The sequence below is a fragment of the Embiotoca jacksoni genome, unplaced genomic scaffold (genome assembly GCF_022577435.1).
Source record: "Embiotoca jacksoni isolate LCO1_2020_lvr unplaced genomic scaffold, fEmbJac1.0.p SCAF_2, whole genome shotgun sequence".
Taxonomy (NCBI): domain Eukaryota; kingdom Metazoa; phylum Chordata; class Actinopteri; family Embiotocidae; genus Embiotoca; species Embiotoca jacksoni.
In genome coordinates, this window is record NW_027185340.1 from 21,699,301 (window position 1) to 21,721,125 (window position 21,825).

General features: G+C 42.2%; 2 protein-coding genes across 2 annotated transcripts; both read right to left on the minus strand.

Moving 5' to 3' along the window:
• Positions 1–12,578: 12,578 nt before the first annotated feature.
• Positions 12,579–13,991, minus strand: LOC138200776 (gap junction alpha-3 protein-like). The gene has a single exon (XM_069153659.1). It carries the CDS (start codon positions 13,989–13,991, stop codon positions 12,579–12,581), a length of 1,413 nt encoding a protein of 470 aa, XP_069009760.1.
• Positions 13,992–17,122: 3,131 nt separating this feature from the next.
• Positions 17,123–21,275, minus strand: gjb8 (gap junction protein beta 8). The gene is made up of 2 exons (XM_069155045.1): positions 21,107–21,275; positions 17,123–20,055 (listed from the first exon to the last, which is right to left on the minus strand). Exon 2 carries the CDS (start codon positions 20,020–20,022, stop codon positions 19,237–19,239), a length of 786 nt encoding a protein of 261 aa, XP_069011146.1. The 5' UTR covers positions 20,023–20,055; positions 21,107–21,275; the 3' UTR covers positions 17,123–19,236.
• Between the last annotated feature and the right edge of the window lie 550 nt (positions 21,276–21,825).

The window sequence follows — 21,825 nt, forward strand, 5'->3', positions numbered from 1 at the left end:
GCTGGTCGACCACTCCTGGGAGGGTGACTGTGGTCTTAAATTTCCTCCATTTGTGCACAATCTGTCTGACTGTAGATTGGAGTCCAAATTCTTTAGAGGCAGTTTTGTAACCTTTTCACAGCTGATAAGCAAAAACACCTGTCTCTAATTTTACTTTTAAATCAACTGATAATCCTGGAGGCACAGATACTTTTGCCCTGCACACAGACATATGTAATACTGGATCATTTTCCTCAATATATATTTCTTTATCTACTTTAAGGACTTGAGTAAAAGTCAAAATGTTTAGGTCATTTTTTTTGCAGAAATATCTAAAAGGTTCATAATTCATCCTTCACAATATCTATTTCCTATTATGCAAAAACAAAATTTCAAAGAAAGGCCTATTTTGAATGTCTGTTTGCTGCAGTGATTCAACTTTCAACAAAATATGTAATTGGCCTAAGGTGCTTAAACTTCTGCATACAACTAACATGTAAGGCATTACATGTGTCACTGACAGACCCACATCTGTAAAAAAGCCATTAAAAATAAAACTACATGTGGTTTGTGCTCAGCAGGCAGGCAGTACAACATGAGGGCCTCTTCACTCTGTTCTGACCTTCTTCGCTATCATGTCCCATTTTTACAAGGTGCCGGGCGGACATGACACTGAGGCATCGAGCGTTATCTGGAAGATGACGGACGGCAGGGCAAGAGGAGGCGTGGCCTGTCAACGCCTGCGGTCCATGCAGCAGCTAGGGAGGCCGGGCTCAGGGTCACGAGGCACAAACCTCCCCATCGTTTTGGAGGCCCGGCTTTCTCTGTGCTGTTTTTCAAGGTATGCGGCAGGTCGGTGTTTCAAGCATCTTGAATAACTTGCCCCGGTTCTTCTATGGCTTTAATCTCAGTGTCTTCTGTCTCTTCATGTAATCCCACACTGACTCCATGTTGTTGAGATCAGGTCTCTGTGGGGGCCAGATCGTCCTCTGAAGGATTCCTTGTTCTTCCTCTTGCTGTTGATGGTTTTTAATGTGTGTCACTGATGGTATGGCATGATGAATGAGAATCTGAACATCCAAAGTTCACAAATACGTATTTATTTTACTATGTTGCCTTGAAATGCTGCAGAGTAGTGGTTCTCTCCTTAAATTACAGAACTTTAAAGTAGTCTTAAACATCTTCACAGCATCCGAAACATTGAAATAGTTCTACGTTTATTTGTAATTCAGCACAGATAATCTAAATAGGGGTTGGAGATACCACAAAGTTTAGTTTTGTTTAAATCCTATTGTATATAAAAATAGACTTATTTCGCAGGTCTGAAAAGTAAAGCCAATGTGGAAATATCTAAAAGTACAATACCACACGGGCTCCAAAAAAACCTCAAAGAGCGTCAACTTCTCTCATGAATTACAAAGTCATAATAGTTTCATTCACTAAATTCCCTCCTCCTGATCAGTGTTCTGGTGGTCCTTCTGAAAATAATTGCATCATTAATTCGATATTAGGCGTCAAAGAGAGGTCGAACTCTGGTTTTATTGGCATGCCTGGGTGCAGGCAGGTGTCCCAGTGGGTGGGGGGGTAATCGTGTCCTCTGGTTCTCAGTCAGATCCACTCTTCGCTCCTCTCCAGCTCGTCCCAATATGGTCACTTCTGACTCCAATAAACCTAGATCGCGACGGCCAAAATGGAAGACTTCAGACATTAAAACAGCAGGCCCCAAACCAATAGGTGACATCACGGTTGGTTGCTGCTTGGTTCCAATCCCAAAACTGGGATCATCAATTTCAATACTAACATCTACACTTTTTTTTTGTTAAAACACATCACATAAGGGAGTGAAGCTAGGATTTATAGGATAAGTGCATTATTCATTGGCTACATTTGAAAAACGTTGCCAAACTTGGCTATTACTGAATTTAGAAAACACGTGGTGACTTGAGTTTAAAAAGAAATCCTTCACAGACATGAGTAAAGACTGCATTTGTTGGGGACTATTTTCAGCAGCAGTGAGTATTTCTGTCTGTGGGAGGGTGAATGTGAGATTTGATCCGAAATAAACTCCCGTGTGTGATTCAGGAACATGTAACCTAATGTTACAGTGATGTTTTAATAGTTTTTGGATAACCGTGAGGCCCAGAGAAGCACTTGTTACTCAGGCTGTACTGGGACATCAGACAGAAAACAAACAGAACCACCAGAGACGAGGCCGGTTCTGTCTTTGTCTCTGAGTGGAAACCAGCACTTTCCTTTCTCTCCCAATGGGGGGCGCTGCACCATCGCTGTGGACCCTTCCCCAGGGACTGGCCGGTTTCACCCCCTGTAATTAGCACCAGACGTGTTGTTAAAGTATAACACCCATCATTAGCCGCAGGACGAGCCGATGCTTTGTTGAGCTTCCGTGTCAGGACCCGCGTCCGACAAGAGGTTCATCTGCAGCGGCTGACGCAAGGCGGCCTCCCCTCGCCTCCCCTCGCTTCTCCTCCCATAAGCCTGTGCACAACCCCCCTCCTTCTCCTCCCCACCCCCAGCTTCGCCCTCTCACCCTCCACACAGAAGAAGCAATGCATGAAAACTCAAATCTTTTTGGCAGCTTTAAGGAAGAAGAAAAAAAAAAAAGGAAAAGCATCCCCTCATTTCACCTCACATTTTTTTTTCGGGAGGGAGGTGGACGGGTGGAGGTACAAAACACGGTGACAAAACCCAATTTTTTGAAGAGGCAAGCTTTTTTCTTTCTGTGCTATCTGTCAGAGTTGGCCAGACTCCAGTTACTTGTCCCATTGATCTAAAGCTAAAACGGCCCTGTGCGCCCACACAGCCGGGCCTGCGAGGGAGCGGGGCGGGTGTAAAAACATTTTTTCACCCTCGTGAGGTTTTTTTTTGTTTGGGCTCAATCCCCAGCTCTTTCAGGGGGCATAAAGAAAGCGCTGTGCTCAGCAGGGTCATGTGGGCGAGGCCCGGGGGGCAGACTATAGGTGGTGATTAGGGCCTCTAATGTGCAATGAATCCTCTTCGAATCACATGATATGAACTAATGTCGCCATTTAATGATAAAACAACAGTGCCTGGGAGGGAAAAGCTACTGTGTGTGTGTGTGTGGGGGGGGGCGTCTGTGTGTGTGTGGTGTGTGTGTGTGTGTGTGTGTGTGTGTGTGTGTGTGTGTGTGTGATGCAGTGTACAGCTGCAGAGAGGACAAGAGGGCAGGAATGGATGACAGCTGCATTTCTCAGGTTGTGTGCCTCAACATGCAGCGCAGGACCGGCCGAGGGAAGGACAAGAGTTTATCAGGGACCGCCGCACAAATACTTTCATCCACTCTGAGACGTTTGTTTTTTCTCATGAGTTCAACATGTGCAGTGACCCTTGTTCGGTAGAGAAAGTTGAGGCTGCTTCCAAACTGAGGATGAAAACAACTGGATTACATGTGATGGAGAACACCTGCAGACACACATACACAGAGTAGTGTAACCTTGGCTGTGGCTGGTGGTGGGAGGGAGTGTGGGTGGGTGGGTTAAATTTAGGATGGCCTGACCCTATTTGGTCAGCCGTAGTGAAGCAGTGACTGCAGCAATCTCTTCAGCGGAGTCACCAAACTCATCTTTTTCCAAAACATTCACTGGCTGATACATCGGACACACACACACACACACACACACACACACACACACACACACACACACACACACACACACACACACACACACCATCACTTGACACAGACTTACATTAGTATCCTGGAAACTTACCCTGACCCCACCAAACCATGTTTTCAACTTGGTCCCCACAATGTGAATTTAATAATTCACATTATGGGGGCCCTGGGTGAGTCCCCACAATGTGACTGTGTGAACAGATTTCTGTCCTCATAAATCAAGTATTACACCAGTACACTGTTGTCCTGGCCAGGAAGCCATCATCACACCTCTAACACACAAATGCTCAATATTTCAAACATCCAGTGATGGTCTTTTTAATGTTGTATTAATGCTAACTAAAAGTCAACATGCATTAGGTTATAAAAAAACCCACTTACTGTTCATAAACAATATACATTTTCTGACAGTATCAGTAAAAACACTAAAGAGGTGGTGCGCTTTTATTTTGCTATTTTTGATCAGGCGCCAGAAATTGTCAACTTTGCTCACTTTTTATGCACAAAACAGCTCCGACACGGATACAGTGTATCGACATCACCTGCAAAAAGTGCATTGAATCAGAAGACGCCATAAACACTCTTCGGCATCCTTACAAATTAATGGGAGGAAGCTTTTCTAGCCACACACAAACATATAAAATTGGTAAATATGTTGCTTCGAATTATGTGTAAGAACTAAAGAATGTCTCAGAAATGTGATGTATTGAGGTTATTGAACAAACACTTCCGCGTGTTGACAGATCACCGATGACCTTCAAAGAAAACAAAGTAACCAGAGAATCAAGAAAACATCACAGTAAAACCTGAAGCAAACTTTGATCTGTTTCCAGCTCCTGGCATCATAAGGTCGCTGTGATTTAGAGCGAAGTGAAGAGATGCTGCTCTCCTTTGTTTCACTTTGATTTCATCATAGCATTTTCACTTTACCAAGCAGAAGAAGAGAAACAGGAGGTCAACCAACATCAAACTCAAAAACACAAGTACAGTTTATCACACAGGGGATTTGAGCGTTGTTGCCCGTTGTTGAAGACAAATAAAATCCCATTTGATCCTGTATTTTACTCGGTTGTCCTTCTGCAGCCAGAGACATCTTTTACACAGTGTGGAGATCATTACTGGAGTTGAAGCCAGGATTTATAGCAGATTTTGTTACTTGCAAAAGTGAAAAATGCTTAAGAGATAGACATAACTTTTACATAAACATTCAGGAATATTTAGATACAGAGATGAAAACATCACATAAATGCTAGAGACTAGTATCCCTGGTATGAAAAGCCCCAATTATTTCCTAAAAAGACTGAATATGTGGACAGAATTGAAAGTTGTCACCTCTTTAGGTGGACTCAGCCAGGTGCATTGTGGGTATTGTGTCCATACCCTTGCCTGACCTGCAGGTGTCCCCGCAGAGCTGACCTCCCCTCCCTCTTTGTGTGGACAGACAGCCAAAACAAGCCAACCCACATCACCGCACACTACCAACGGTGCAACATTACATCATTTACAGCATTAACGGACTCAAAGGCAGACATATTTAAATGAACTGCATTACAGTATATCACGGATAATTGACTGGATGAGATTCTTTTTTTTTAATCTTATTTTGAATTTTTGCGTTTTCTTTTGTCAAGTCATGCTGAAACAACAGCTTTTCACAGCGTTTACCTGCCTGCAACACAAAGTGATCAGACCTTTAATGATTTATTTTAAAAAGTAGCTGCTTAAATTTCAAAAAGTTTTCAGATCTGTTTGCATTGATGCTGATTGGATTTTCTTTTAAAAGCCGGTAGATGCTGAATCCAAAAAAAGCCTGGACAGTAGTTACATTTATGAACACTGAGGTCATAATATCCTCCGCATGGGATCCTGTAACATAACTGAACTGTGAAGATGTGTACATTGTAATGACACACAGAGTAGGTGGACTGATTGTTTTTTTGTTGTTGTTTATCATATTTAAATTTGACTGTTCTTAGCTTTCTTCACTGATTAAATTCTACTGTCCTCTTCTGAGAATGTAGACTGTTCGTGGGAAAAGGGACACAAGCTTCTTCCAGACTGTCTCTCACACCGCTAACCGTCTTTTTACTTCCTCTCTGGGACCGCCTCAACTCTTAAATCACCAATGTGCTGTTAATCATCTCACATCTGTATGTGACCAGGTGTCCCAATTTATCCAAGACTGCAAGCATTGTCCTGTGTCCCACTTACTGAGTAGATGTCCCACATTTTGATTGGCTCTTGTTTTCAAAAGTCAACAGTGCAGGACAGACACTGGACAGGCAGCTACTAATACAATCCCGCATAATCCTAAAGAGGATTTCCAATTCGACCTCCCTCGTTGCTGACTGTATTCAAATGAAACTTGGTTTAGTCCCTCATGCAGAAGGCCTGACCTGTAACCTGTATTGTCTAACGTGTTTTTATTTTCGAAGTTGGATAGACATAAAAAATGTAGACTACCTCTATACATCTATCAGGTCTGTTGGTGGCAATAATCGCCATGGGAACCTGGGTTTTATTCCCACTGATAGCTAATTCTATCTTTTTAACATTTGTATCATGCAGTGTAAATAATCTACGGTTGAAACAGTGTTGAGATCATCATGCAACGGAAAATCTTTCCAGAAAATGTTTACCTGGAAGATTTTTTTAATTTTTTTTTAACATACATACGGTATGCATAGGATTATTTCAGTATATGACCTTAGTTTTGATGACCTCTTTATTGGCAGTTTTCTGTAAGTAATGTTAAGTTTTTGTGATATAGTCATAAAAAAAAAATACAGCCAGACAATTGTTCTGGTACAAAGTGAGAAATGTTTCTGTCAAACAAACCCAACGTCCTCCAATGAGCCAGTGGTCGGCCCTCCCAGAAACAAATTCATCACACTCCTGATATACATAAAGAGGGCCTGAGGTATTTGTGCTGTGGGCTGAGTGTGAATTTGTTAGGTGATTAAAGGCTAAATATAGCCTCCTGTCTGCTCTGACCTGCAGACTGGTGACTTTCTCTAGAAGTCACTTTTCCACTACAGGGCCAAGTGGGGCTTTACAGGGCAACAGGTTTCAAACTGGATAATAAACCACTTTCATGACCATCGGACTTTGTGTATTTATATTCTGCAGAGACCAACATGTTATATTTTTACATTCTTTTTTAAATTAATGCAATTCAGCTTGATCTGATGAAGTCCTTAATGTTATTTGTTTTAACTAGGGACATACTTTCAATATAATTTGTACTAAATTACAAAAATCTTTCTGGAAAATATGTTAAAAAAAAAAAAAAATTTGATAACAGAATATCGGAAACAAAAGCAGGACGAACATTAGTCAAATGAATACGTCTGTAAAATGTCCCTGTTGGACTGTGCAGTGGAAACAAAGCTGAGTGACAGGTTGAGGCCTCCAGTCAGTCGTGCCAACAGTTGAACTATCTCCCATCACTCTGCAGCCACTGGACCCAAGAGCCCAGCACTCATGTACTGTACTCTGCTGTTCAACTCACTGCCAAATATCCGCACGAGTAATCCTCTTGTCATTTTCTAACTCGCAGATCAATCAGACGAGGATAAAGAAAAAAACGGTTTGAGGCTTATTAACCGTGTAAAGGATGAAGACACAATGACCTGTACAGAACCAAGCAATTTGATTGTGCTTCAAGATTCTTTTTGTAAATCACAGATCATGAACGCTGCATCCTCCGGGCTAAAGAGAAGAGGGACCATCCAGCTTGTTATCAGTGCTCGGTTGAAAAGGCAGCATCCGTGATGGTACAGGGATGCATTATTGCACATTGCATGGGTAGCTCACACATCTGGTAAGGAACTATTAATGCTGAACGATATATACAGGTTTTGAGCAACGTGTGCTGCCATCCAGACAACATCTCTTTCAGGGAAGGCTTTGCTTATTTCAGCAAAACAATGTCAAACTACATTCTTCACGTATTTCTACTGCATGGCTCTCTAATAGTCCGGAAGCTAAACTGAGCTACCTGCAGTCCAGACCTGTCTCCAATTTAAAACATTTGGCGCATCATGAAATGAAAAATACAACAAAGGAGAAGAGCAGCATGAACAGCAGCAGAACAGCACGAGATGTTGTCGCACTGCATGACGCGAATGGTGATCAGACCAGATACAAGTTTGGTGCCCCCCGTCCCCACATGAAAACCTACATATCTGTAGCCACATGTGAAATTGTGACTGATACTATAAAAATAAATCAAAATCAAAATAATACTGCACATTTAAGTGGCCTCTTATTGTGAAAAATCCAAGGGATACCTGTAGGATAATCATACTGTTTAGTCTCGTCTTGCTTTGAACTTATTGCATTGACCCGCAGGCATGAGATTGACTTCAGTCGTCTGATCTCACTCGAACAGAAGTGAAAGAGTGAATTTACTAAAATGTGCATTCCTGTGTGTTGGCACATAAACCTTTGAAGTATACATTTTGTTAGACCATATTTATTTTTCTTTTTACGAGCGCCTTTTTCGGTTGACGCTTTGTTGATACCAACTATACTCAAAGATCAAAATGAACTTCTCGGCAGCTGCAGCTTTCACCCATCTCTACCATGTAATACACAGTGTTGTTAATTCTCCGTTCTTGTAACCGTGCAGAATGTGCTGGTGATAGAAGTTTGACTCAGGTGCAAGTCTGACACGCCCGTTTTATTTTAATTATTTCTTGATGTGGTTTTGAAGCGGGTCTGACTCAGCGTCACATTTTAATATTTGCTGCTGGAATGTGGAGCGAGGGAGTGAGGAGGAGGTCGATGGTCAGAGAAGAACAAACAAGAGGAGGGCGGTATGGGAAATAAAAAAGTTAAGACTTATTATCATGTATAGGCTTTTACATTAACGTCCAATTAAAATTAAATGATTAATCAGCAGAAAACTGAGAAAAATATAACACATCAGAAAGGAGTTTACGGTCTCCATGACAACTGAGCCGACTCCATCCACTGATGAGATGCGACGGAAATCTTTGGAAAAAGCAAGTAGGTGGACCTTAAATTGTTTTTTCTTTTTGTCCAGCTACTATTTATAAAGGTGACATTAGGATATATTTGGATTATTAGTTTTACTTTTCATCCTGAACTTTAGAAAATGTCGACCTAGTGAGTTTTACTTATTGTCTCTCTGCTGTTATTACATCTCAGAGTTTAAAGATGGAAAGATACAAACTTTCAGAAGTTTTTGTAGCTAAAATGCTGAACTTCTGACTCATTGCTGTGTTTTCTACATTGTTTGAAGTTTTCTTTGGGTATGTGTTTCCACTCCTGAAACCTGCAAGTTTTCTTTGTTATCAGACAGCAAATAATCAACTTATTCTGTTTCTTCTGAGATGAGTTTTGTCCTCTAGATCTAGAAAATGGGGGATACGTAAAGATCCTGGAAGTTTAACAACTGAATAAACATCTAATGGGGTGAATTAACAAGAAGCCTTAACATTCACACCATTACCAACAAACTGAAGTCAAACACACAGGCAGTTCATTTGCCCTTTGTACTATTATGAGAAGAAAAACGTATTCTCCAAGAATGTAAGTAATAATTTTAAAGATAGTGTACTGTCTCTGGTGCTTGAATCACAACAAGCAGATATTCACAACCTCATGTGACATAAAGTAACAAAAATGGTCCTCTGATTTTTTACTTTCAGAAAAATCGTGCTCGCAGGTCTGGACGTAACATCGGTACATTATCAAAAGCAGACACGAGTGGTCAGGTGTTGGTCTTAAACGAAAAGTCATCAGTCATCAGTCTCAGTCATCACTCCATTCATGGGTGAGTTGTGTTGCTGAACCTCAAAATGTTTGAGTCAAACACTGTCGATAACAGAAGAATGTCTGTTTTTTATGGACAGGTCCGAGTTAAGTCACAAAGTCTTCACATGCAAACTGCAATTCAAGCTGCATGTCTTTTAGGAACAAGGACATGTTTGAAAGTTTTTACACAGACCAAGTCTTTCCAATACAAAGGCCTAAAATGTAATGCTTATCTATGAACCCAGGTTACCGTTGGCTAAAGTCAGGGCTCAGTGCAGCTCTGCTCTCGATTCATGTGAGGTTGATGAATTTCATTCACTGCAAAGCGAAAGTGAAAGCACGAACAACAAATATGGTACAAAAAATTTATTTAGTAACAGTTTTGTAAACATTTGAGGTAAATGAACATTTACATCAACTTGTTCTTACAAAAGAATCATTCATACACAAGGCACTTCTCTTGTTTTAAGACAGCATCGAGAACAGCTTGCTGTTGTGAGCATTGTGAGATGGTTCCTACTCCCTGACGAGCCAGAGAAATCATGCTCTGCATGAAACGTAAGAGGAGAGAGTTCGAGGGAGTCAACGGGGACGACGGGTTTTCTGAACACAACATCCTGTCAGGGCTTGGTGCGCGGGGTCAGGGAAGGACCAGCTACCCAGCTATGATTGTCTCGACGGTGGAGTCGTCTGATGTGACGTCTCAGCAGAGTCCCGACGGGTCTGCGAGAACACACTGAGTGAACGAACAGAAAAGTACCCCAACTGTTTTTTTTTTGTTTTTTTTTTTACCAAACTTGTCATTATTTGAGCTTGAGATAAATAACATTAAAATGTTTTTAACACTGCCTTTCCTGTGAAGAGCCGCTGCGTTTGGGTTTTAAGACATTTCTTTTCCTTTGAGGATCATCGGCAGTTTGGCGTCACGCTCTCTCTCTCTCTCTCTCTCCCTCTCCCTCTACTACTACCAATATTAGCATTGTAGAACAGCAATTTTTCTTTCCTAAATGTGCAAATCTTTATCAACTACCAAAATGTAAACTTTAGGAATCAAGAACAAATGCAGAGAACAACGATTTTTTTTTTTTTGTCAGTTTGAACAAGGAACATGGATTCGGGGGGGAAAGGTTGCGTTTTACCTTTGTGGTTCTGCGGGTGCATGTTCTCCTGTCTGTGTTCGCACTTTAAGGAACTGTAGTGAGATACAGTATGAAACATTAGACTTATATGGGCACAGTTACACCATACATCAGTTTGTAACCCCCCCCACCACCCTGAAAAAAACATCACTTTACACTGCTCTTACTCCAGTGTATTAATCTGCACATGAACTGCTGGAAAAGGATCCTTCCTATAAAATAGTGTGCACAAACATATTAGTACTTAGTGGTGTTGTTATGCTCTGCAAGTGCAATGTGTCCAATGCAGATTGTTCCTGTGTACCTACTGACAGGATCATACAGTAGATTAAGGTTGATGTAAAGTTAAAAAACCTTTCGAGTGCCTGTGATTCTGATTGAACTAAACAACACAGTGACACAACAGAGACAGAGGACCGCGGGCTGCTGATGAGTTCAGTTCAAAGTCTGTTTTTTTTCTAAATGTCTCTAATAATCAAGATGAACACAACAAAGTAGAGGCAGTCGAGGCCGACCGCACCGCGGCGTTTGGACGCGCGCAAACGCCGGTCGTTTTGTCTTTCATTTGTTTTGTTTTTATCGTAGATGTTTCACAAACTGACTTCTACAAGTATGCAATTTATGAGTAAAATTCAATTCAGGTTTAAAAAAATAGCACTTTTCAGAATAAAACCAATAAAGAAGCACATGAAATGCGTGACAGTGAAAATAATTTAACTCCTAAAGTTGCTCTCGATCTTTAGGAGAGGGAATTAAAAAGGGGGTTGAAGGGGAGAAATATCTGCCAACTAACTAAAAGAATAGTTTCAAGTCGAACCACGGAGCATCGAGAGGTTGTTTGTCTCAATGAACGAGCAGAATATTGTTTTTTGGGGCTGCCGTGTATATTTTCAAGAATCTCTGGAGGCGATGTCTTTGTCATTTGTGCAGTTCGTGGAGAGCATTTCTATTTTCAGATATGTTGACTGAAGGCAACGCTGACAGAGGCAGGCGTTTTCCTCCATTTGATCTCTGTGTAACTGACAATCTGGTGTTTAGAAAAAAAAAACAGGTGCATCCTGGGTATTGTAGGGATGACTTCAACCAGCAGTTTTGACCCATATCCTGCAACCTCTATCTGTTTATTCTGAGACTTCTGGGAGTATCACATCAGTTCTTTCCTATTATTTATTATCATTGCAGGAAGCGCTGCAATGGATCATGGGTAAAACCAAGCTCGCCAACTTTGTCAGTCAATCGGATGAGTAGCCGGGCGACACATGTCGGCGTGCACAACTACAAGGAACACAAGACGAAATGTTTGTTCGTGAATTATTTGTTCAGTAAAATTCATAAGTGCTGCATCAAAAGACCTTTAAGGTCAAAGGTCAAACACTGGAACAAGCTGTTGACAACACACCGTGTTTGTGCTGCCAACTGTTGAACCAGATAAAAATGATGAAGTTGTTTGGCCACACCTGAATATCCAGTCTGTACAACAATGCCAGCTACCTGTGCTTCCTGCAGATAAAATAACAAATATTCAGTCATGTTCGGACAAATAACCACTTTCATTAATAATAATTAATCCTTCAGGCTCAACAAAAAGAAGGAAAAACACCATGAGATGTTCCCCCCGAGCCGAACACATTGGTGAGATGTGTCCATTATGATGTAAAACTACGACATCACAACGTCCTTCGCTTCGTCCACTGCTGTTAGCGGAGCTGTCTGACTTTGTAGAACTGCATGATCACATTTCAGACCGTCCAAAACAAAAACAGAACCTGGGTTCCCCCGCAACTCACCGATTGCACTGAATCATCGACTGCAGCTGATCGACTCATTTCACATTTTGTGCTACTCTGCTTCCCCGTCTCCTGTCGCTTTGCCTTCTTTTGTTTTTAGTATTTTTTGTTTTTTTGTTTTTTGCTTTCTCGCAAGTGTGTGATTTTTTTTTTTTAAATTGGAGAATCACTGTTTCGAGGGTGGGGTCGGGGGAAGCGGGGCGTTGGTCAAGTAGGGTTTAGGCGACAGTGGATTCAGACAGCCAGGTCGCTCGGCCGGGCCCTGATGCTGCTGCTCTTGCTGGCCCGACTGAGTCGCCGAGGGTCTGTGCTGACCGTCACTGGAGGCTCGTGCATCTCCACTGTGGTGGTGGTGACGTGGCCCTCCTCGTGCTCGCTCTTCCCCCCGCCCCAGCTGCCCGTGTTGGAGGCGGCGCTGCTGCCGCTGGAGGCGGTGTTGGCGGTTGAGTTGGTGATGTTGGTGTTATTGGCGGGAAGGAGCAGCGCAGCGTCGACGGGCTGCTGCTGCTGCTCGTTGTCGTTGCTGGTGGAGGAAGAGGAGGAGGGGGAGGGGGAGGTGGCCTTCATCTCCCGAGTCTGCTGCTCGGTGGCCAGGTTGGCCCAGTTCTGCTGCGTGGCCAGCCTGTGGTTGTTGTTGTTGCTGATGTAGTAGTGGGACGAGGGGGAGGGCTGGCGGACGGACTCCTCATGCTGAAGGTCGTCCATCTTGAACTCTGCCGCCGAGGGCACGGCCGCCGGCCCCATGGGCGGCAGGAACGCCCCGCTGCCCGCCGTCACATCCGTGTAGTTGGGAGGGTAGCTGAGGCTGGATGGGGCAGTTCTGGGGGCCGAGGCCAAACAGTCGGGCTCCGCAATGTTGACGTGGCGCATCGACTCGTGGTCGGGGGCAAACTCATTCCTCATGCCCTGTTTAACTTTCTTCCATCCAAGGTGATAGATCTCTAACAAATTCAGCAAAAGAGACACGCAAGCCACCACAAGCATAAATATAATAAAAATGGTCTTTTCAGTGGGCCTCGATATGAAGCAGTCAACGGTGTTGGGGCAGGGCCAACGTGCACACTTGTACAGGGGCCTCAGCTGGAAGCCGTAGAGGAAATACTGGCCCAAAATGAATCCCACTTCAAACAGGGTCTTGAAAATAATGTTGAACACATAGGTACGCAGCAACGCGCCTCTGATACGGATTTTGCCATGTTCGTCCCTGATTGGCGGCTTCTCCTTCTTGCCGCCTCCTCCTCCTCCTCCGCCATTGCCACCGTTTCTATAAAGGAGTTCCTTCTCCTCTTGGAACCTGTTTGCTTTGCGCAACTCCTCCTCCTTCTCTTTCCGCTTCTCCTCCATGCGGACGATGTGCAGCACGTGGCCCAGGTAGATGAGGGTCGGCGTGGACACGAAGATAATCTGCAGCACCCAGAAGCGGATGTGCGAGATGGGGAAGGCCTCGTCGTAGCAGACATTCTCGCAACCGGGCTGCTGGGTGTTACAGGTGAAGTCGGACTGCTCGTCGCCCCATACCTCTTCGGCCGCCGCCCCCAGCACCAGTATCCTGAAGATGAAGAGGACAGTCAGCCAGACTTTGCCGATGACCGTTGAGTGCTCCTGAGCGTTCTCCAGCAGCCGTCCCAGAAAGCTCCAGTCGCCCATCCTTCAAGATTTCTAGCCTATGGAGAAAGTACAGGCTGGAGGGGACACACAGGGAGGCAACCACAAAACAAAAAGAGGAGAAACAGACAGGGAGAGTGTGACGGAGAGTTAAAGGAATGTTCACGAAAAGTACTCGACATTTGTCAGTGCAGAGGGTAAGGCCTTACCCCGAGGTTAAACACTCGGCACACACAAACACGCAAGAAGACACAAGGACGTGGCTGAGAGGGGAAGCGTCGACTCGAGTCCGACATATTTATCTTTTTCATAAAACACCTGAACAACTCTGTAGAAATCTGCCGCGTATCGACGTCGGATATCGATAACGAATCGAAACCCGGCATCGGCTCCGAACACAGTCGCTTTTTAGCAGCTCCCGTACTGTATGGGCCACCTGTGTGACTGAACCCTGCTTCACTGCCTTTCTTTCTCTGTGTGTGTGTGTCAGGCCTGTCTCTCTCTCTCACCTGCTCGCTCCACTGCCCAGCAGGCATGTGCTGAGATCAACATTATAATGTTCGAAAACAGCATTTAGCAGAGATGGGGCTCTGGTATGGCACGCACGCACGCACGCACGCACGCACGCACGCACACACACACACACACGCACACACACACACACACACACACACACACACACTCTCACTCACTCACTCACTCACTCACTCACTCACTCACTCACACATAGTGACACACACACCACCCTCCCTTCATCTCTCTCTGTCAGCTATAACACTAAAGGCACGGGGGTCCAATAGAAGTTTTTTTTACTGTAATTATGAATGATAATAATATAATTGTGGCATTCTGGCGAGATATAAACTTCCAAAAACTCTAAAAATGGAGATTTAATTTTGGATACGAAAACAGTTATTGCCTATATTAATTCATCTTTAGAATTTGTCTTGGATTTTTGAAATTATTTTACTTTAAAATGTCAGAAAAATTGCATTTAAAATTTCTCAGGGTCCAAACTGATTTCTACCAAAAGATTGTTCTGCTGAAATGGTCCAGATCCCAAATATATATATATATATAGAACTGAAATAAAACTGAGAAAATGAGCACATTGTCACATTTAAAGAGCTAAAACTAAAAGTTTTGACAAATTCGCTTCATATATGACTTGAATAATCATGTAAAAATGTTTCAGATTCTGTTAATTGACTAATCTGAGCACTACACGTGTTACTTGATGACACAGCTATAATATGAATCCATTTAAACTGTCTTTTCAAACTATATTTTAGTGTCAAAGTAAGATTTACATACAGATATTCCTCCCTCTTATGAGAACAACAGGTGATAAATATGGTTTGATTGAGGTGGGACATTTTAGACTCCAAACAAACACTAATCATACAACAAATTCAGCACACACACCACGATCAGAGGAGAAACTTACTAAAATATTCTTGTATTAAAGGTAATAAATCCATCGACTAGGGTTCACAATTTGTATGACACCTGGAAGAGAAGAAAAAAACAAGTCAAACAATGAGTCATTTCCTTTTTTTGAGGTTTTGAAAACAGTACATATAAAGTTCTGATGAAAAATTCAAATGTAGTCTATTATAGCACTTCCTGGTTTAAAGAAAGTTAAAAGAAGATGAAAATAATCTGAAACAGTTTGATATCTGAAAACAGTTTACCGGATTGAATATTGGAACCGTAGCTATAGTAGACTATTGCTGATACTGCAGTAATTACCACCCAGAGTCAGAAAGTCATGTTTTCCATTTGACCTTGTGATGACTTATTAAAAGGCAAAGCTATAAAACTAAATAAATATGTCTGAGTTTCACAGGTATTTGTGGCATTTGAGTCGGGTGGTGCTGAATGTAACAGACAGAGCCAGGTTCAAATACAAAGCCATACCTGCCAGGCTGACAATGCAGAGTGTGCCAGAGTCCCCAGACTCCCTTTAAGCTCTGTCAGGCTTTTGTCTCACTCTTGTTCAGTAAAACCACAGCAACTCTTTAATTACCTGACAACACGCCGCTCTTCGTTTACTTTAACTCCCATTAAAGTGCAGGGAAATGTTCACAGCAGGGTCTATCCGTCATACCTTTAAACCGGAGATGTCATACTTAAACACGAGAAGCAAATCCATCAGCCATCATTGGTGCCATCACTGGAGTGCGTCAAAGAGCGTGTAGACCTCCCGCAGCTGCAGCGACCCTCCCTCTGCCTCCCTGATCCCAAACCCGCGACCTGTGACTTCTCTGACAGCTCAACAAACTCTGTCTTAAAAAAAAAAAAAAAAAAGAAGCTGCCTCACAAACTCATTAATGCGCCAACTTCTCCAGGAGTGCTCTCTGTCTGTCTGTCTGTCTGTCTCGCTGTGTGTCCCGGGTCCGCTCACAAGTCAAACTTGTCTTCCTTTGTTGTTGTTTTCAGTTGTTGGAGGCGGCTCGGAGTTGGAGATGAGGCTCGATTAAACGGAGCTGCCTCCCGTTTCCAGCCATGTCTGGACTGTCACATTGTGTGACCATGCATGAGTGAACCCACAGAGTCATCAGCCTGTCCGGAGTCACACCACGCCCCTGCCAACCTCTCCCCCAAAACCGGCGCAAAATGTGCGCAAAAGTTTGCCGAAAATGTCCAAAACCTCAACATGCACGAAGCCTCTCAAAAAAGCTTCCCTGTAACACTTGAAAGTATTACCATGAGTTTAACCTAAAAATAGTACTATATTCTCATAGAAAATCAAATTAAATGGTCATTTGGTCACTATGACAACCTGATTTGGTGATTAAAAAGCATAAACCACAAAAACTGTGTGCTGAGGCCTAAAGGCAAAGTCAAATGTTTTATTTTTCCTTTAACTGCACTTCGTATGAATCCAAATGGTAAATAAAAACTATTCATAGGATTATTTTAGAAAATTCTCACTTTACTTTTAGTGCATTAAACTTAATAGTAAGGATTCATTTGATTTATATGGCACTTTTCAAGATAGTCAAAGATGCTTTACAGATAAAATGATCAAAGCCAACACAAAAAAAAGTATAAATCACACAATTCTAATCAATATTAATGTTATGTGATTGTATTAGGAAACTTCTGTAGGTTTATGAGAAACATTAGAGACAACGAACAAAACAACAAACCACACAGTTTCATTTTTACTGATTTATGAAAAAATGTCTCAAAGAGCAAACCAAGATCATAGTGCGAGTGTAATAAAAACATCTTCGGTACAAAACACAATCACAAACATTTCATTTATTCATCTTGCTGAGGAAGCTGTTTGTCTGTTAGTATGATGTTAATTAAAGTTCAACTGTGGAAGAAATCGGACTATAAAATGTTAAAAACTACGACATCTTGAGGACTGATCAGGATCAATCCTTTAAAAACACATCTGTTAGATCACTGCTATCACAAATAGCATCAAAATATCATTTGGCTGTTACAGAAAGAGAGAGGTCAAAGGTCAAGACAGAGCAGACATACAAAATATATTTTTTTCTATCATACCGAGGCCTTCAAAGTGATTATAGTTTTTCAAGACTTGACATTTTTAAATCTTTACACAAAACTTTTCTCGCCCACTGAGAAGCTCCACACAACTCAGTTATGTAACATGAACACACTGTTGGACTCATCAGGCTTTTCTTTTCATAATTTTATAATTGACTCATCTAATTCTCATGAATTCATCGCCACACACCCCTCAGCAGACTTTTGTAACCACTGAATTACTTTTCTGCATCCACACGAGGCAAATTTTCTTTTAACAGATGTGAGATAATCCGACTCAGCTATTCCTGGACGGATGGATGGACAGTGAGGGGGGGAGGGGGAGGGGGAGGGGGGGGGGGGGGGGACCAAGATATTTTCACTTTGAGATCAACCCATGGTTCCTCACATTAGGAGAGGGAGCGGTGATTAGTGTGGTGGCTAAAATAAGGCACATGCTGAAAGCTGATACAGCCAGCTGGGACAGAACAACACAAGTCCAAATAACACAGCAGCAGGTTGGGGCTCAACAGGACAATTTGTTGTCAGTGTTTCAGGAAGCAGGATTAGAGCCTGTTTTTTAAAGTTTCTATGAAATCTATGCATAAATATTGGTTTTGGTGATCACTCAATGATAAGAGTAGAAATTGAGAATTTTCCAGAGCAGTTTTCTGGATGGAAACAGCATCATCAGGAGGGAACTACAAATGTTATGAACTGAAAAAATATTTATTAAAATATTCATGGCGTCATATTTGTAAATCACTGCAAGCCTGAAACGTAGTATCTTCATAAAGTTGAACAAGAATTCAGCACCACTCTGTATTTATGAAATAATATGTCTATTGTCCTGCCATGTCCTGTTTGATTTTAAGTCTAAATGCACTCTACAATTTAATTTCACAGCAAATAACTGACATGTATGCTGTATAATCTGTTCAGGAGGAATGTCCAAATGTGCATTTTTGCATATTTTTATCAAACAGCATGCATTTATGAAAACATGCAACACGTTCTCATAGTGTTTAAATGATCAAACCCATGTAAAGAAACATAATACAAACACTCAGTTCAGGTAAAAGATAAAATAAATTCAGATTTGATTGAACAGCAAAGAGCCTCAAAAGGTTTTCATCACATTATTTACATTCTTCATCAGCATCATCTTCATCCTTTGACTTATTTCTTAATAAGCTCTAAACACATACAAATTAAAAACTCTACAAAGTCATGTGAAAACTCTTTTGAATAAATGCAGCAGCATCATAAAACTCATCTGCTTCAATCAGTTCAATTTCAAATCAAAAGTCAACGCTTGTAAACTACACACTAAACACAATCAGAGGCACTTTTTACCCTCCGGCTTCTCTTCTCTCGACTTAATTTGATCTCCTTCAATACAAAATCATTCAGGCGGTGAGGGAGGTGTTTGTGCTCGGTCCCTCTGGCACCACTAGGTGTCAGTGTGCGCTCATTCTTTGCTTCAAAGCCTGACTGCTCACTCTCACATCCGTGAGACCAGGAAAATAAACCTCCATCAAACACTTATCAACCATCCAGTGTGTGAAAAGTGAGGAGAAACTTGTGTTTTTTTTTTTTTTTTACACTACATGAAAACATAAACAGGTTCTCAACAGTCAAACCAAACTAGATTCACTGCTGAACTAATTTCTGTTTTTCAAGTTCCCACAGACTCAAACTCTGCTGGATGCTGACAAATAATATACCAAATTGTGGGCACACCAACTAAGAGTTTAGATAGTCTATGCCTCTCTCTTCTTCAGCACATTGTCTTGTTGCTGGACGACTCTGTGGAGGAGGACAGCAGCATCTCGTTCTTCTTGTTATCCCGTATTGTGCTCTCTGTGTAAGGGTGTTTCCTCTTGTTGGACCCCTGGCACCTCAGGAGGGCCTTCACGATCAGATAGCACAGCTCTGCCACGTTAAGCACCATACATATGGCAGACGAGGACACCATGAAGATGGTGAAGACGGTCTTCTCTGTGGGTCTGGAGATGAAGCAGTCCACCTTGTTGGGGCAGGGCCACTGCTCGCACTTCACCAGCCGGGGCATCTGGAAGCCGTCGTAGACGAAGTAGAGTGCATACATGAACCCGCCCTCAAAGATGAGCCGGAAGAACAGGCTGCAGGTGTAGGTCCACCACAGTGGGCCCGTGATGGGCAGACGCCTCTTCTTCAGCGTTTGCAGGTCGGTGTCTGTCGTCTTTTCTGTGCCATTGGATGCCAGCATGGTCCTCTTATCCCCGCGTTTTCTGTAGGCCACGTGCATGGCAACCAGCAGGGCCGGTGTGGAGACGAAGATGAGCTGCAGGCACCACAAGCGGATGTGCGACACGGGAAAGAAGTGGTCGTAGCAGACATTTTTGCAGCCGGGCTGCTGCGTGTTGCAGGTAAAGTCGGACTGCTCGTCTCCCCAGACGCTCTCAGCAGCCAGGACCAGGATGGTGATGCGGAAGATGAAGAGGACGGAGAGCCAGATCTTCCCCAGGCTGGTAGAGTGTTTATTGACGCCGCCCAGCTGGGCGTAGAGGGCCCCCCAACTCATCGTGACCAAGCGGACTCGGGAAGCTCAGACAACCTGCAGGACACAGCAGAAAGTTAACAGCTTTGCTGGAAGAGTTTATTTTTGAACAATGAGTCATAGAGAGTATTTAAAAAAAAAAAAAAAAAAATACATGACAGGGATAATGAGTCACACTTCAAATCACATCTAAGGAAGTAAACACAGTCCCAAAGTCCTGGACATAGACAACAAGGTCCAACATAGTAAGTAGTGAATAGTAAATAGTAGTAATAAATCTACGTCTAAAAGGGCCTCAGACGTGACAAGATCATCAGTAAGCATCTTGTGTTATGCTTTTGTTTTTATACCATTTACAGTGTTTTAACAGCCAGACAATGACACAGAAAAGCTATTTGTCATTTTAGAGAGCATGTTTGCACCCAAGTCTGAGAGATCAGTGTCTCAAATCACTGCTTGCTCCCTTAAACAGAGATTTAAATATAGGCCATTTTATTACATTTAAATCATATATAGCCTAATTATTATGGTATGAATAGGAATATTGTATTATTAGTTTGATAATCACTTTTAAAATGTAATAAACTATGATCTGGCTACTTAAAAATAATATATAAATAAATAACTTTTTATCACTGTAGTAGCAGCGATTTATGTTCAATGTACAGCAGTAGAAAGAAATAAAGGTGACGTCGTGTCTTGAGCAGGATTGAACAGTAAAAGATGAGCGCCTTTTCCCTAAACTCATCCTTTAATCTTACTATAATCTATCTTTTAAAAAAAAATCATCCATTATTTGCTTTAAATATGCGAATATTTGATGTATATTACAAACTAATTTGGGAGTTTTCAATGTGATTTAAAGCTTGGAGGGATTTTACAGTAAAAAAAACAATCGCTCTTTTTGTTTGCGTAAATCAAACATTTTGATGACATCATGTGCAATTTATGTGCGAATTAGATATAAGACGTGGTAAATAGTGATTAGACTTATTAAACAAAAGTTTGACTGTACATTTAGGCAACTGTTATGAATATTATGAGTGGTGTCTATGAATGATGATCGGTGCACTGAGTTCACAGAGCTGATCTAAAACACAAAACTCACCTGTCTCGGTGGACTTTATCCTAAATAAACGAACAAACAAACAAATAAATAAATAAACAAATACAAAACTAATACGCTTCCATGAGGCAGGAGAAATAAATTAATCCTCTTTTCTATCGTGCGTCCCGGTGGAATCGGAGTTTAGTGGCTCGTTGCAGAAGAAGCGTGACTCTCCCCGTCTTGACGCAGTGTGGCAGAATTACCTGAGACCTCGGAGGTTTACCACCATCAGACAGGGAGGGGGAGGGGGAAGGAGGGGGGGGGGGTCAGGGTGGGACCAACCGGGGACCCACTGAAGAGACAGCCTCTGACCTTCACCTGGTTTGCGTGTGATTACAAGAGTTTCATGAATAAAGCAGAGAGACGTTTTACTCACATGAACATAAAAAAAGGAGCCTCTATAGTGCAGTCATCATTCTGGTCAGCAGGAGAGACACTTTAAATGCTTCAATTATTTTGAAGATCAGCCAGAAAACCGAAATAGATGTTTAGCCAGCTTCTAACAGAGTAAGAGGGCATGAATATGTCTTTTCTTTTAACTAATGTTTTATGTGACAAAAAAATCAGATAAGCCTCCAAAACTCTGTCTGCTACCTCATGACATACATCGAGTTATTTCTGCTGTCTACACTAAGGTTTTAAGATTGTGGCTGATCAGTGCCTGTACAGTATATGTACAGTATAGTAACAGTGGGACTCGTCACATTTCACATGATCCG